The sequence below is a fragment of the Ostrea edulis genome, chromosome 9 (assembly GCF_947568905.1).
Source record: "Ostrea edulis chromosome 9, xbOstEdul1.1, whole genome shotgun sequence".
Lineage (NCBI taxonomy): Eukaryota > Metazoa > Mollusca > Bivalvia > Ostreida > Ostreidae > Ostrea > Ostrea edulis.
Genome location: NC_079172.1, coordinates 23,024,341 through 23,042,003, shown reverse-complemented (window position 1 = coordinate 23,042,003; position 17,663 = coordinate 23,024,341). Strand labels below are relative to the sequence as shown.

The 17,663-nt window shown below is 36.9% G+C and overlaps 1 protein-coding gene across 3 annotated transcripts in view; it reads right to left on the bottom strand.

The window, feature by feature from the left end:
- LOC125659325 (UDP-glucose:glycoprotein glucosyltransferase 1-like) overlaps positions 1-10,658 on the bottom strand; it is a 48,823-nt gene extending 38,165 nt beyond the window's left edge. For 2 of the 3 annotated variants that reach the window (XM_056148872.1, XM_056148874.1), the window contains exons 1-4: positions 3,323-3,450; positions 3,050-3,162; positions 2,251-2,336; positions 525-655 (exon numbers count right to left, since the gene is read on the bottom strand). In XM_056148872.1, coding sequence (XP_056004847.1) covers positions 525-655; positions 2,251-2,336; positions 3,050-3,162; positions 3,323-3,370 — 378 coding nt within the window. In that variant the 5' untranslated portion in view covers positions 3,371-3,450. Of the gene's footprint in view, positions 1-524; positions 656-2,250; positions 2,337-3,049; positions 3,163-3,322; positions 3,451-10,615 lie in introns of those variants that run through there. The other variant, XM_056148873.1, reaches the window with a different exon arrangement.
- Positions 10,659-17,663: the final 7,005 nt, after the last annotated feature.

The window sequence follows — 17,663 nt, the reverse complement described above, 5'->3', positions numbered from 1 at the left end:
GTGTCATTGTAATACTCTAAACACTGAAATGCTTGTTTGTTTGTGTCATTGTAATACTCTAAACACTGAAATGTTTGTTTGTTTGTGTCATTGTAATACTCTAAACATTGAAATGTTTGTTTGTTTGTGTCATTGTAATACTCTAAACATTGAAATGTTTGTTTGTTTGTGTCATTGCAATACTCTAAACATTGAAATGCTTGTTTGTGTCATTGTAATACTCTAAACATTGAAATGTTTGTTTGTGTCATTGTAATACTCTAAACATTGAAATGTTTGTTTATTTGTGTCATTGTAATACTCTAAACATTGAAATGTTTGTTTGTGTCATTGTAATACTCTAAACATTGAAATGTTTGTTTGTGTCATTGTAATACTCTAAACATTGAAATGTTTGTTTATTTGTGTCATTGTAATACTCTAAACATTGAAATGTTTGTTTGTGTCATTGTAATACTCTAAGAACAGACAGCCATTGACTACCTCCACAATCACATGGTTTCTCTGTGAATAATTTCATTTACCTCCTGGAAATTCTCTATGGCTGGTGAGAAGCTACGCAGAGACAGGGAGAACTTCATCAGCCTCACATGTAGTGAAGACAACACTTTTCCAGCATATTTCTGAATTAAGTGGTAGTTTGATTGAGATGTGCCTAGAAAACAAAATAAGCAGTCAAATATTAATCCTTAAAGGAACTGGTTCATGATTTTTGATAAAAAATATTTTTCATTTTTGATGTTAAACATTAAAAATATAACTCTTTTAATGTTGACAGCCAAAATTTTGACCTTCTGAATGCAATAATAAAAGCAATATTTTAGCCTTGAATCTGTGTTATGTAAACAAAGACTCGAGTCTTTATATGTATACAAACAAGCAAGTGAAATATTGATTTTGTAAAATAAAGCATCTTAATTTTGCATAGTCACAAATTTTAACTTTTAGATGACACATTTTACCCCAAAAATGTTTGAAATGTGAAAGATACTGTATAATAAACTTAGATCGATATACATTTCTTTTGAAAATTTCGTAAACAATAACATACCGCAATCTTTGTTTACAAAACAATAATAAACTCTCTACAATGAGCTTCTGTGATAATGTATAACCTTAATTTTTATGTGAAATCTTTTAAACACATTAGGCAGTAGATTTTGATCATTAAAAGTGAAAAAGAAAATTTGGGGGAAAATCGTGAATCAGTCCCTTTATCAAGGTCATTTCTTCCTTTGAACAATAAGCTAAATATCATATCATGAAGTCACAGGGATTTTATAAATATTTCGTTAGACTAATGATCTTACTGATCTTAATGAAGTTATACTGTATACATGTATTACTTTCTCTGCATCAGATGCAAATTACATGAAATTATCACTTGCTTACACATTATAGGACATCCTATTCTTAATCTAATCAAAAATTACATACACTTTGAGCCACCCACCTAATTTGCTATACAACATTCTAACAACACCACATTGAAAGTGTCGTCAATCTCCCTAAAATGAGTCTGATAAAAGGACCCTTCCCAACTGGAAAATAAGCAAAGCAAAACTTTCCCCAATATCAATAGTCTAGAAGTTCCCAATTCTGAGACAATGCAAGTAAAACGCATTCCTCGAATGATCACCTATTGTCAAAATACAGAGATACTAGACTACACTTAATGTACCTTGATTGGGGGGTGGGGTGGGGGGTGGGGGGTGTTACTGAATGAATGTAACTGAGTCAGAGTCTGTCTTGGTCTTTACCTTAAAAAAAAAAACTCTTTCACTGAAACGAAACTTGGGAGTGATGGTATTCCCAATCTGAACAAAAAAAATTCTGATAAATTTCCCAATGTAAAAGGATTGGGACCCTTTCTAAAAAACTGTAGTGACAGCCTTGATTGAGAGTCAACCAAGGATATGACTTTATCAACCACTCAAATCAACCCTTCACAGTTTTTAAAAGTTGATCACTTTATAGAAATTTCCATGTTCCTTTACAGGAACGTTAAAACAGACATGAAAGGAGCAAGAGGTGTGTCAATCAGACGTGATAAAGAAGTGTCACAATTCATGTCATATTTCTTATCTTTTTTTCTGTCACTAAAATTTTGTGCTTACTCATAATAGAGTAACACTCAAAATCTTATCCAAAAATGAGTAAGGGTGGGAAATGTCACTTATCTATTTTTCTTCCTTGGCAAAACTCATTACATGTAGCAGTTATACTAACCAGCGCGACTAATGTACCAACCTGACTGCACTTGCTCTGGTGTCAGGGCTGAAACAGCATCCACAAACTCCCAAAATTTTTCATTGCTTTCTCCAGCTATATATTCACTGTAAATAAAATACGATAATATCATTTATATGACCATAATCAACTGTTCACATCTTATACATACAATTAATCTTAAATGAGAATTTTAGTAAATAATGGCATCTTTCTTAAAGGGACTGGTTCACGATTTTTGATGAAAATATTTTTCATTTTTTATATTAAACATTAAAAATATAACTCTTTTAATGTTGACAGCAAAAAATTTCACCTTCTGAATGCAATAATAAAAGCAATATTTTAGCCTTAAATATGTGTTATGTAAACAAAGACTCGAGAGTCTTTTTATGTATACAAACAAACAAGTGAAATATTGATTTTGTAATATAAAGCATCTTAATTTTGCATAGTCACAAATTTTAACTTTTAGATGACACATTTTACCCCAAAAATGCTTGAAATGTGAAAGATATAATAAAATTAGATCAATATCCATTTCTTTTAAATTTCGTAAACAATAACATACTGCAATCTTTGTTTACAAAACAAATAATAAACTCTCTAAAATGAGCTTCTGTGATAATATATAACCTTAATTTTTATATGAAATCTTTTAAATACATTAGACAGTAGATTTTGATCATTAAAATGAATTTAAAAATTGACATTTTTATCAAATTAGGAATTCAAAAAGCAATAACATTGATGTGACCCCTGTACTTACCTGGCTTCCAGCAACAAAGGATAACATTGATATGTGACCCCCTACACTTACCTGGCTTCCAGCAACAAAGGGGTGGAGGACCACTTGGCATCCAGAGAAACTGTTACTGGTTTTTGTTTGGCTAAAGCTACTGCTACAAGAGCCCAAATATAAATCCACCACATCTGAAATCACAATTCAGAATAAAACACTCCAGGACACATAGCACATCATCACAACCAATGACTTCCCTTCCAAAATACGAATGAAAGGTGAAGATAACGAACAGTGATCAATCTCATAACTCCTATAAGCAATACAAAATAGAGTTGGGTAAACACGGACCTCTAGACACACCAGAGGCGGGATCAGGTGCCTAGGAGGAGTAAGCATCCCCTGTCGACCAGTCACACCCGCTGTGAGCCCTATATCTTGTTCAGGTAAACGGAGTTATCCGTAGTCAAAATCACAAATAAGCAGTTATTATAAAGACACATGCAACATGTAGTATCATATTGTGTGGACATCATTATGAGGTAGATCAATCTTTTATAAAGTAATTGTTTTCCATTTAAAAAGTAAAAATTGGAGTTGAAAATGGTTATTTTATTGCTTCATATTTTGAAATTTTTTTTTTTTAAATCTCTCCAGGAAGTGGCTCTCAATCTCCTGCATTTTCAAGGTCAACCTTCAAATTGGATCCACCACAGCATCATGTTTATGATTCTCACTGGGCAATAACTAAAGCATGACAGAGAGGTGTGTCCGTGGCCTTCAAATTGTAATATTCAGACTCGCCCCAAACTCAAAAGTAAACAAACACATCAGTGTATACATGACAGAGAGGTGTGTCCGTGGCCTTCAGATTGTAATATTCAGACTCGCCCCAAACTCAAAAGTAAACAAACACATCAGTGTATACATGACAGAGAGGTGGACAGACGCGTTCCTCTTATGAGTGTCTAAAGCACGACAATTACGGACAGTACATTGGCGACGAGGATAAAAAAAAATTGCACAATGGCAAAGGCATTGCAGCTACCTGCAATAAGTCCGTTTGATGTAAATGGTGACCAAACCAGTGTCTCACAAAGGTGGGATAAATGGAAGAAAACTTTTGAGTTCTACCTAACAGCGTCCGGCATTACAGATAAAGCGCAAAAAAGGGCTCTGTTTCTGCATTCAGCGGGAAGTGAAGTTCAGGAAATATTCGATACCCTCGGTGACACGGGAGACGACTTGGAGGGCGCTAAAACGAAATTGGATGAGTATTTTCAACCAAAACGGAACATAGTGTTCGAGCGCCATTTGTTCAGAAATGCGGCACAAGGTGAAACAGAGAAAATCGACAGTTTTGTGACTAGGCTGCGCAAGTTGGCCGTGACCTGCGAGTTTGAAAAGCCAGATGACAATATTCGCGACCAAATCGTTGAAAAGTGCAAATCGTCAAAATTAAGGAAAAGGCTCCTAAAGGAAAAGGAACTAACCTTGAAAAACGCGATGGATATAGCCCGAGCTGGCGAAATTGTAGACGAGCAAGCAGACAGATTTAAGGGCAGTGAAACGTTTTCAAACTCTGATGTTAATACTGTCAGACCGTCGGTGAATCACCCAAAAAGGTACGGGAGTGAGAAAAGTTCACAGAGGGATGTCACGTGTTTCCGTTGCGGGCGCAAGGGTCACATTGCAAGGAATTGTACAATCACTAAGGACAAAAATTGTAATAAGTGCGGAAAAAAGGGACATTTCGCAAAAGTGTGTAAAACGAAATCGGATACCCCGCGCACAAAACCAGGTAGGGACCGCAGTACAAAACATGTTCATTTAGTACAGAGCGAATCTTCGGAGGACGAGTTCGCGCTTGCCGTGCACGACAAGTATACAAATGGCATGATAGACATTAATGTGGGCGGAGCTACAGTGCAAATGCTAATCGACTCTGGCGCTACCTGCAACATCGTAAACTCCGATATATGGAGCGCCATCCGCGCTAACAACGAGAATATGTCCCTATCGAGAAATACCAAAAGATTGTTTTCTTACGGATCAAAGGAACCACTACAAATACTAGGAACTTTTCAGACAGTTGCAAAGTATGGGTTACGTGAAACATCTGCAGAATTTGCTGTCGTTAAAGGTGATTATATTTCCTTACTAGGGAAGGATACAGCAGTCGAGCTAGGAGTTCTACGTATTGGAGTCGAGGGGTCAGACCTTTGTTCTGTTATAAGCGAAATAGATAAGATCGTTGCCTCAAGGAATACTGTTTTCGATGGAGTAGGGAAGCTTAAAAATTTTCAGCTTAGAATTCATGTCGACAAAACCGTGACTCCAGTAGCACAACCGCTACGACGCTTACCATTTAATGTAAGAAAAAGCGTGAACAAGAAGCTTGAGGAGCTGGAGAAGATGGACATAATTGAGAAGGTAAACAACCCCACGGCTTGGGTATCACCACTTGTCGTTGTGCCAAAGAAAAACGGGGAAATTCGAATTTGTGTCGATATGAGACGGGCCAATACTGCAGTTCAACGTGAACGATACCCGATCCCGACGGTGGACGAAATGCTGGAAGACATGAATGGCAGCAAGGTGTTCTCCAAGCTTGATTTACGTTGGGGATACCACCAGATAAAGCTGGACGAGGAATCAAGGGAGATAACTACGTTTGTGACACACGAGGGCCTCTATCGCTATAAGCGCCTCATGTTTGGAATTTCCTCAGCATCCGAAATCTACCAAAGGGTGATAGGGCAAGTCATTCAAGGAATTGAAGGAGTCCGAAATTTGTCTGATGACATAATTGTTTACGGAACAGACGAGGTGGACCATAACAGGAAGCTTACAAAAGTGCTTGACAGATTGGCAGAGAAGGGACTGACTCTAAATAGAGAAAAGTGCAAATTCGGTCTGTCGAAAATTGTATTCCTCGGACACGTGATTTCGTCAGAAGGAATCCGGCCTGACCAAGAAAAGGTCCAAGCAGTATCAGAGACCAGGACGCCGACGAATAGTTCTGAAATAAGGAGTTTTCTTGGACTAGCTAATTACTGCGGGCGTTTCATACCGAATTTTTCGACGATTGCAGCCCCACTACGCGAGCTAACAAGGAAGAGCACGCACTGGAGGTGGACGCAAAAACACCAGGATGCGTTTGACATGCTTAAAAAAGCCCTTGTAAGTGCTGAAGCACTAGCATACTACAACCCAAAAGCCGAGACGAGGATAATAGTGGATGCAAGTCCCGTAGGACTGGGAGCCATACTAGCACAGAAACAACCAGACGGATTGTTTAAACCAATTGCATATTCAAGTCGATCTCTAACCGATGTAGAGCAGAGATACTCACAGACTGAGCGCGAAGCGCTGGGTGTAGTGTTCGGTTGTGAAAAGTTCCACATGTACATATACGGACTAGAGTTCGAAATCTGGACTGATCATAAACCACTGACCTACATTTACTCTCCAAAGTCAAAACCACCAGCCAGGATCGAGCGATGGATTTTGCGACTACAGCCTTATAAGTATAAGATCGTCTACATACCTGGACCAAAGAATGCTGCTGATGCTCTATCGAGATTGAGCCGAAATCGGGTTGGCCGAATACGCCACATTGCAGAGGAGTACGCGTATTTCATCGCAGAAAATGCTGTACCAAAAGCACTGACCATCCAAGAAGTTCGTCAGAAAACATCGGAGGACCCAGAACTCGCGGAGATTATGAGGAAGGTCAAGACGGGGAACGGCCGTCTGAGTCCAAAATTTCGTACCGTGGAGGCGGAGCTTTCAGTCGTTGACGGAATAGTATTACGTGGATCGCGCATCATATTGCCCAAGTGCCTCAGGAGGCAAACAGTATCCCTGGCCCACGAAGGACACCAGGGTATTGTCCGGACGAAACAGAGACTAAGAGAGAAGGTATGGTGGCCAGGTATCGATATAGAAGCCGAGCGATTTGTCAGAGCGTGTCATCAATGCCAACTTTTAACAAACAGCAATAGACCCGAACCAGTTCGAACAACTGTTTTACCTGACGGGCCATGGCAGGATCTGGCTATAGACCTTATGGGACCGTTTCCCTCTGGGGAATACCTATTAGTCGTTATAGACTATTTCTCCCGATTCCAGGAAGTAGCCATAATGAAGAAGATAACTAGCGAGAGGATCATCTTCCAACTTGAAAGTATGTTCGCAAGGCACGGCTTACCTTACAGCATGCGGAGTGATAATGGACCACAGTTTGTGTCGGAGGAGTTTAAGGGATACCTGGATTTAAATGGTATCAAACACATTCAGACCACACCATACTGGCCGCAAGGGAATGGGGAAGTAGAAAGGCAAAACCGAACATTACTAAAAGCTATAAAGGCGGCAAACGCGGAACGTAAAGATTGGAGACGAGAATTACCAAAGTTCTTACTTGCGTATCGCACGACCCCGCATTCTACAACTGGAAAAAGCCCTGCAGAGTTGTTGTATAACCGGAAAATCCATACCAAGTTACCAGAGATGAGTAAAAGGATCGATCACCAAGAATTACGAGAAACAGATGCGAGACAGAAATTAAAATTCAAAAGAAGGGCGGACGAGAGGCGTGGCGCCGTAGAGTCCAAAGTTGAAATTGGCGACACAGTTGTACAACGTCAGCCTAAGCGCGATAAGCTGTCAACCGAGTTCGCGCCTGAAAAGTTTGTCGTGAGGGAGAAATGCAGGAATGCAGTGACACTCGAAGATGAAAATGGATCATCAGTAAAGCGAAACTGCACAGCTGTAAAGAAATTCATATCGAACCGCGAAAATGAAACAGAATCGCGTGAACCGGAAATTAGCGCAGAAGAATCCGGAGATGAATCTGATAAAGACCGTTCTGTCACAGATACCGGAAGACCATCCCGGGAACACAAGCCACCTGCGTATCTAAGAGACTATGTGACCACTTGAGGAAAAAAGGGACCTGACTTATTGTTATTAGATTATAATTTTGTTTTGATGTTATAAAAATGAGTTTGTTAGCATTTTAAAATTTAAATCAACAGGCTGTCGTTTCTAAAATTTTAAAAATTTGCTTTTGTCTAAGGTGAAGAGGGATGTAATGTCTATATCTTAAATAGTTCATTCAGATTAAATGTTTTCCCACACTTAGGAATGTGCTCTATCAGCGAAAGCTATATATTTAGTATTAAGTCAGTAATTGATGTTGACAGCCTCAGCCACGCGGTTTGTGAAATTGCTTAGTTATGGAGTTTAGAATTAAAGAGTTGAATTGGACAGACGCGTTCCTCTTATGAGTGTCTAAAGCACGACAATTACGGACAGTACAAGAGGTGTGTCCTTTGGCCTTCAAATTGTAATATTCAGACTCGACAAAAACTCAAAAGTAAACAAACACATCAGTGTATACATGACAGAGAGGTGTGTCCGTGGCCTTCAAATTGTAATATTCAGACTCGCCCAAAACCCAAAAGTAAACAAACACATCAGTGTATACAAGTTCAGTTGTCTTCAGAGACAAGTCCAATTCTGTTATCAAAATTCATTGCATGAATAAAATGAATATGAACAAAATGATGTCCATTATGATAACAACTTATACCGAGCAAAGCTGGGACGGCTGCGAAGCAAGGCTCTAAAGGTAACACATATGTAAAAGTCAAAATCAGCAAATTTTAAAGAAAAAGACAATCTAATCAAAATTAGATCTTCCATCCACTCCCCAGTTTTCGATACGTCATGCGACGTATCGAAAACTGGGGAGCAGATGGAAGATCTAATTTTAATTAGATTGAAGAAAAAGAGATCATCTCTTCATACGTTCACCGCCATTTTTATATTCATTAGTTGCTTCAAAAGTTAATCGTGTTTTAATTTTGATTGCCAAAAATGCATTACTCTGGCATTCAATTTGTAATTTGAATACTCAATTTGTTCAAATGAATAGTCTAATCATTTTTGTAGCAGTTTTTAGCAAATCTTCAAATAGAAAAACAGTAATATAACTAAATAGATGAACAAGTTCAATGGTTTCTTTAAAAAAAAAGTGCAATATTATATATTCTTACCTTTCTACCAATTTAAATTTGTTGGTTAATTTTGTTTATTTTTAGCTGTGTTTTAAATTGAAATTGGGATGTATTGTTGTTGATAATTGTTTGGTCTGGAAAAAAAATCCATCGAAGCTACATGTGACATCACGATGTATTGCTGAAATGTCAGCTGGCATTATATTCCTCGCATTAAATGAACAGGCGGATCAGAGTTATCCTTGTATATTATCCCCCCTTCTACTATTTGGATGTTGCTGGGCCTTTAACGCAGGGGAAATTTCATAAATAATATATATTTTTAAGTGAATGGATATTTCTTTTTATAATTTTACGTACTTAACTGAATTATGATTGTCAATTGGGACACACCAATGACCTTTCATGCTTCACTCAATCCAACTGCCCAGTGCTCTATCATGAACCTTCACAGAACGACTGCCCAGCGCTCTATCATGAACCTCCACAGAACGACTGCCCAGCGCTCTATCATGAACCTCCACAGAATGACAGTCCAACACTCTATCGTGAATCTCCACAGAATGACAGTTCAACACTCTATCATGAACCTCCACAGAACGACTGTCCAGCGCTCTATCATGAACCTTCACAGAACGACTGCCCAGCGCTCTATCATGAACCTCCAGACTGACTGTCCAGCGCTCTATCATGAACCTCCACAGAACGACTGCCCAGCGCTCTATCATGAACCTTCACAGAATGACAGTCTAACACTCTATCGTGAACCTCCAGAACGACTGTCCAGCGCTCAATCATGAACCTCCACAGAACGACTGTCCAGCGCTCAATCATGAACCTCCACAGAACGACTGTCCAGCGCTCTATCATGAACCTCCACAGAATGACAGTCCAACACTCTATCGTGAACCTCTACAGAACGACTGTCCAACACTCTATCATGAACCTCCACAGAACGACTGTCCAGCGCTCTATCAGGAACCTCCACAGAACGAATGTCCAGCGCTCTATCGTGAACCTCCAGCATGACAGCCTGGTGCTCTATTGACCAAGCTTTAGGGTTAACCCACAAGTTACCCTACATGTAGGCAGTAGGACGGCCATGTATCTAACACCAACACATTTTCCTCCGCCAGAGAAAAAGAGACCCGAACATCTGTTTACTTTCTCATATGCAAATACATGTATATGCAAAAGAAATCATCGACCACAGTTAAAACATTGGCAGTCAGCTGGATTCGATCAATAACTACAGATAGCTGTGTAGAGCAGCTGATTAGAGATTCGGACCTTCAGTCTGGTTAGTTGCACCTATGAACATAGATAGAATGTTCTATCGTTAAAGTGATAATGTCCTACGGACCCGGTTAGGGCCTGTCCCGAGACGCAGTTAGATTATTCTAACTACTATGAACAATAATCTCGGTCCGGCGAGATTATTACGAAGGTCTACACGAAACGGTATTCAAAGCTAACGTATCTGATCTACAGTTGTGAATTAAATTCTTAGTCAATATGGAAAACTTGTGAATTACAGGATAATCAAATTAGTTTCACGGCCAGATATGACACTTAAAAGAGATAAATCTGAGAAAAATAAATACCGTCAGTTGCTTACGTTTATGGAGGCCGCCATATTGTAGACCCGCTTATGATGTGGGTCAATTTCATTGGTAAAAATACTTTTCTAAATATTTCAATATTTATATATATTAACTAATTTAAATCCTTAAAAGCTATGAGAATGATATGATGTTTCATGGACTGCACTGCAATTTTTTTTTGTATATGTATATATATATATATGTATAGTTTTACAGACTCGCATATATTTGTAAAGCGGGAAATTTGAATTCATTCTCGAACCTGATTTTTGCTATTTTAGAAATATATTTCTACATTGAAGGGAATTAAAGCAATGTGAAGTGTTAATACATTTGGCGGTAAATAAATTGAAAATAAAAGGACAAACACAATAACATTTAATTGTGATTGAATATGCAATACTATATAATCTCATTGAATCAGAGTGGATCTGATAGCAATAAACCAATCAAATAAGCATAAAAAGTCGATTCATGAATCATAGTCTTCCTATCTCATGTGGCAGTAAATACAATTATTATATACTTTCAATTTCATCTCTTCTTTTTTCTTTAAAAGTTTGCGGGCATATATATCACACGATATATGCCCGGAAACATTCCGGCCGGCAAACATTACGTCACAATCAAATTTCTATGCCGTTAATTTTCAAATTCTTCGTGTTTTTCATCTTTTACTCAGTTAAACCGATAAAGTTATTGTTAAAAATAAAATTATTGTTAGTTTCTAAAAGAAATTGAAAGTATATGATATAGGTTATAGACTTTGTATGGCAAATATGACGACCTCGTTTTTTGTCGCGAACGGACCTTGCAAGCTCAGTCCGTCTATGCACAGGCAAAGGTATAGAACTCTAAATATAGGGTACCCAAGTTAGCCGATGTAAAAACAATAAATAAATTGATATAAAATTCTACTTTGTATTTTAATCTATTCATACATAATCAATCTACATTACTACCAAAGTCCATCCCAAAATTCCGTATACTTCCCAAGATATGCAATGAACTCGGAAAAATGCCTATTATTTTTTGGTTGACTTTTAGCTGGGCCCTGACACTATACGACTACACAGAGTGTTTGAGCATTGCAACAAGCTATCAAATAGAATGTGCAGCATAAAATATCATTTCTAAAATGAATGTCTTACCTCAATTCATAAAATGAAGTCCGTAATAGCTCCAAGTGACTGAAAATTTTCAAACCGTCTTGGGTACCCTATATTTAGAGTTCTATACCTTTACTCTCTATATAGTAAATTCGACCCCAAGCGATGCAATTGCCTGTGCGTCTATGCGCCAGAAAAAACTCGGTCGTCATATTTTCCCATACCTACACTACAGTGAGGTTGCCTATAAAGAATCGTCTCCATTACCGAATCACCTAAGATAATAATTCTATATTTTCCCCATCACTTAGAGTAAAGTATCCTGTCATTAAGAGTGGGTCTTTCTAGCACCAGTTATTGAAAAAAAAATTGTTTAACTTGTTCGATGGCGTAATTTTAAGTAAAAAATCATCAAGCTTTGTCGTGACGTAGATTAGAAACGCCGAGTGAAGCAGACAACTTTCACTTTTAGATCGACAGGTGCAATGTAGGTATGTGAAGTTGTTATAGATATTTAATATAATTACTCATCTAAAAGCTCTGAAAATATCACACCGTTGTGAAAGCAGGTAATGATTATATTAGCTTTAAAGTTACAGGTCGTAAGGTTTCCAATATCGAATCACTGTTACTGAAAATTGTGAGTGAAAGGGATCGTGTCAAAAATCATTTTTCAAATGCGATTTCTGTACAAATGTTGCAATAAAAAATAAATACAGGTTGAATTAACATAATTGACCGTTTATAGAAAATTTTCAAAGTCTTTAATAATATTATAAATATTTTTTCATGTTCCTTAGGTCTACGCATGTAATTATAACTAACAATTCCATGCATCAATATTAAACATGGCAAGCAATGAAAACATGTTAGGGTATAAATCATTTTTCACCAACATTTGATAGTTATTTGGAATTTCAGATATGCCCCCCATAAGAAAATTTAATAATAAAAATGGTGGGAATACACCCAACCAAAAATTACACGGGAAACAGTCAAAACCTTTGTCTTGATTTTTATACATCGTTGATTTTGAGGTACTGTGTGCAGGGGTCAGTCTGATTAAAGAGGAGGGGGTGGTTTTAATCAGACTGTGCAGGGGTACGATGAATTTAAAATTACCCGGCAAAGCTTGTCGGCATCTTTATCAGAACGATTTCAAAGGAGATTTTTAAAGAGGATTCATATTTTTATTTACTCTTTTATTTTCCACAATGCGGAAGACAAGACCCGGCATCTTGATGTTTATATGCGTAAATCTTCGGATTTATATTCCATAATCTTAATGTTTATACACAAGCGCCTGAAGTTTGGATAGCTTCTAGATCTTATGTGCATACCCCCACCCCCCTTTATCCAAAAACAAGTTATATTTCCCCACCGATCACCCGCCAATAAATCGTTCTGAATAGCGAGTTTTTTTGTACCTTCTGTAAGCTTTTAAGATGACCACTTATGAGGGTGATCGGTGTGAAAATAACTTATTTTGGATAAATTTTTGGTTATGTATAAAATAATTTCATTCTGAAGGGGGGTTTATATGCGTAAATTTTGCTTTATATTCGATAAGCTTGATGTTTTAATAATATGCATAAAGTTTGATATTCCTATGCGTTTATCTTGATTTATAGTCGATACACTTGGTGTATACATGTGTAAATCTTGATTAAATATTCCATAATCTTGATATTCATAATGCGTAAGATTATCGATATCAACATTATCGAATATAAATCAAGTTTTGCGCATATGAATTCCGAGAAATCAGCTCTTTTGTGATGGAGGCACGTTAAGTATATTCTTTTGTATGGAGGGTAATCGTGTTCAAAAATCCAAGTATGTAAACTTGTTAATTGAAACACGCAACCGTGTTAATTTCTCAGTTTCAGCTATGTATGTTTATAACTCAGGAGGGGGGGGGGTGTAAGTTATGTTTCTCAGAAATGCATACCTCAGTGTTGTACTCTTCAACTGTGTAATCGTTTGATTTCTAATTTTACATTTCTCTTTATAAAAATGCATCATTGTTTCTTAAATTATACGCGGTCATCCCTACAGTATTTCCGTTTATTGACTTAGTATTTACATAGTTGTACCTTAAAATATCACATCTTACACGTTACAAGTCAACAAAAGTCAAGTTTACATGTTTGTCGAATTTTGATTTGACCATATATGGAAAGACAACGGAAAGACAACGGAAATTCACGATTACTACCGAGAACCGAAATAAAATCGATGTGCTACACGGGCAGAACACAAGCGGTATTCTCGCGAAATTGTACTTACTTGGGTGAAACGTCACCAATGAACACTATATTTCCGAATAAATGTTAACGTATTTTAAAAATTCGAAAAATTACTGATAATATAGTCATATCTATTAGATCTAAAATACCTTGCATATCGCATTACATTAAGAATATTACGAGGTACAACTGGACTGAAATTACATGTTAGTTTGGTAGGCTATTTTTCTTCTTCAATTATATCTAGGGCTAAAATAAATCAAAATACGTATATATTTTTTCATTATGATATGTAGCAATATGTAAGGAATTAGTTGTCAGAAATTTAACTCAACTTAATTTTTGATGCATAAAGAATGACAAAGAATATCGGCCACATGACGTGGCTTTTCTGAAAAGGGGGTGGGGGCAGAGAAGTCGTCTAAAATTCTTGACAATCTAGCAAACAAGGGGGACCCCCCCCCCCCAAAGAACCTCATAAAATATGATATCTATTCCAAACTTATAGCCAAAGGGAGAGGGAAAGGGCTTAGTCCTTCAATTCATTATCTACTACAATGTACATGTAGTGGGGGGATGTCATCCAATATACCTTAGTTTGTATGTGAAAATAACTTTGCAAGTAAAAATCACAGAAAATCAATTTTATAAAAATTAGAAATGTCCCCTTTCTGTTTTAACGTGCCTGAGTATAAGATGGACGAAATCAAGGATATCAAATGTGATTATTCACTCAAATAACTTCTTTGAGACTACATCTCCCACAAAATTTATAAAGAGGAACACTTAAACAGAGACGGGATGCCCCTCATTGATTGTGGAAAAAAACTGCATTCTTTCAGCCTTTTGACTGGCCCTGTGAAGTGCAGTACCACAAGACCTCTGCACATTTAATATTACATACACATACGCATAGGCGCCCTCGGGTGATACCCTTACTAAGATAGGATAATTTCCTATGTCTCCCTGCTATAAACAACCCATAATTGTATATTAACAAATAACATTTTCAATTTTCATAAATATTTTATTCTAAAAATTCAGAACGTTTATATCTGAATCTTGTAGGCATGTTTGATTAGATATCCATATCATGCACCAAATCACGGCGAAAATTTAACTCTAGAATCCGTTATTTGCAAGGAAAACATTTTTTTTTTTATCATCCCGGGACATATCACAAAACATCGTAGTACTCTACATCGTCATAATGGCTGACTTCCTTTAAAAACATGGATGAAAAAATCGATATCAGCAATATTGGACTTTTCCTTTTCTGTTTATATACCTAGCCGAGTAGATCAGTAAGTTAGAATACCGACTGCTGAACTGTAGGTCGCAGGTTCGAGTCCAGCAGGGGTTTTAATTTTTCTTTCTTTCAGATTACCTTCTACTAAAACTGTATTTTTTGACAAAATAAAGTAAATTTGAAAATTTTCAACTTCAAAATATTGTTGTGCTAATCCTTCACTTTTCATCTACATCAAATTTCTCTGGTGTAGCATACCTCCTTAACGAACCATTAAATAAAATTTTAGTGCAAAATATTTGTACTAGCATGTTGGATGGTTTTATCCATACATAAACGTTACATGTTTGTGCACATGCACACCAAGAAATCATTTGCTTATTAGGTGTTGGTGTAAATCCATTCTTTGTAACCTCTTAGATCATTTTCTGTGTGTAATGCGTACCGTTGAGGACTTGAGACTGTGACACATGTCGATTAGTCTTTTTATATAAAAACTTAACAAATTCGAGATGCACATGCGTTGTCAATTTTGGCGCATGAACAATAGCTTAGTCTTACAGATGGGGAATTATTTCGGTTCTCGGTAATAATCGTGGATTTCCGTTGTCTTTCCATATATGGCCATATCGAAATTCGACAAACATGTAAACTTGACATTTGTTGACTTGTAACGTGTGAGATGCGATGTTGTAAGGTGCATCTATGTAAATACTAAGTCTACAAACGGAAATACTGTAGGAATGACCGCGTATAATTTAAGAAACAATGATGCATTTTTATAAAGAGAAAGGTAAAATCAGAAATCAAACGATGACACAAATGAAGAGTACAACACTGAGGTATACATTTCTGAGAAACATAACTTACACCCCCTGAGTTACAAACATACATAGCTAAAACTGAGAAATTAAAACGGTTGCATGTTTCGATTAACAAGGTTACATACTTGAATTTTTGAACACGATTACCCTCCATACTTTTGAACGCTATGGTGAGTACAAGATGTATGCATACACAGTAGTAGTAAAGGGGTCCGCCCACCCACTAACAATGGGAAGCTATTGTATTAGGAAGACAATGGATCTATTGTATTGGTGGACAATGGGGATGGCAATATTGAACCCGATCGATGATCCGAGACCATTTTTCTTATAAATCGTTATATTGTAATTTTTTATCTTTGCAAATTCCAGGGGGGAGGGGGTCCGGAAAACCAAAATCAAATGCAGTTATTCAAATTTCTGCAACGGGGTGCCTGTGTCAAGAAAGTCATTGATGACTATATTGTTTTCCATTCTAACGTAAATTCGTGTAAATTTTGTGACAAACATTATCTTTTACGCAATGAATTTGTTCATGAAAAAGATTGTGTTGTTCGACTAGCCTTGGAAGGCAAACAGAATGACGAAAAATTGCTTAAGATATATGTTGATGTCACAGGAAATTTTTTTGGATCGAGAAATGAGGAAAGGTGAAACCTCACCTATATCAGAAGTCTTAAAAATTGTGAGGTTCGACCGTATTCCGTTGAATAAGTGGAAAGATGTAGAAAGGGACTATGTGGAAAGAGTACTTCAGAACTAATGGTTTTGAAAAAGACGAGATTCCTTACATAGAAGAACCAGACACGACTGAAGGATTTATAAACATTCGAAATGAATTTCAATTGATTATCGTATCTAGTTTATGGAAAAAATATTTTGATTAAACGAGACCATTTTTTTTCATCAGGATTGTTTATGGTTCAATAAAACCTATCATCACTATTGAAGTTTCCCCACCAATGCCAACGGTTTATTTTTATAGTAATTTTCCGTGACGATGAGACTCTCTTGATAAAACTGAGAAACAAATTAATAATTTCATTGCGACTCCAGCATCAAAAGAGAATAGAAGAACGATGGCTGTACGACATTTTAAGCCTTTGGTAAACGGACAATATGTTAAGATTTCGGAATGGAAAAATGAACCTAGAGTTGATCTCAGGGAATACCAACTTTACAATGAAAAAAAGATCCCAACGAAAAAAGGTATTAGTCTGAAGTTAATTCAGTTCAAAACCGTGCTGTCACTGATGGAAAGAATTCAAGGTACCCATAATCAGAACGAAGCGCAAAGTTGGCATCTGGGGTATAACGTGTATGTCCCTGTAAGGGAAGACAATACTTGCGTTGATGTTCGTCAATATTGGAAACCAAATGCAGATACGGACATAGTTCCTACAAAAAAGGACTCTGCTTTCGTCCGACGGAGTTCCAAATTTTCAAAGATTTGTTGCTGGACATTGAAAACTGTCTTCCGGAATTGACATGCAGATGTAGAATGCTGTTCGAAACGTGAAGATCACCAGAATCAAATGGGAATGCTTCAATGTAACATTTGCAACCCAAACGAATATATATATTTTCATGTATAGAGTCTAGTTTTAAAAAAAAAAGCCAAACAATAGCAA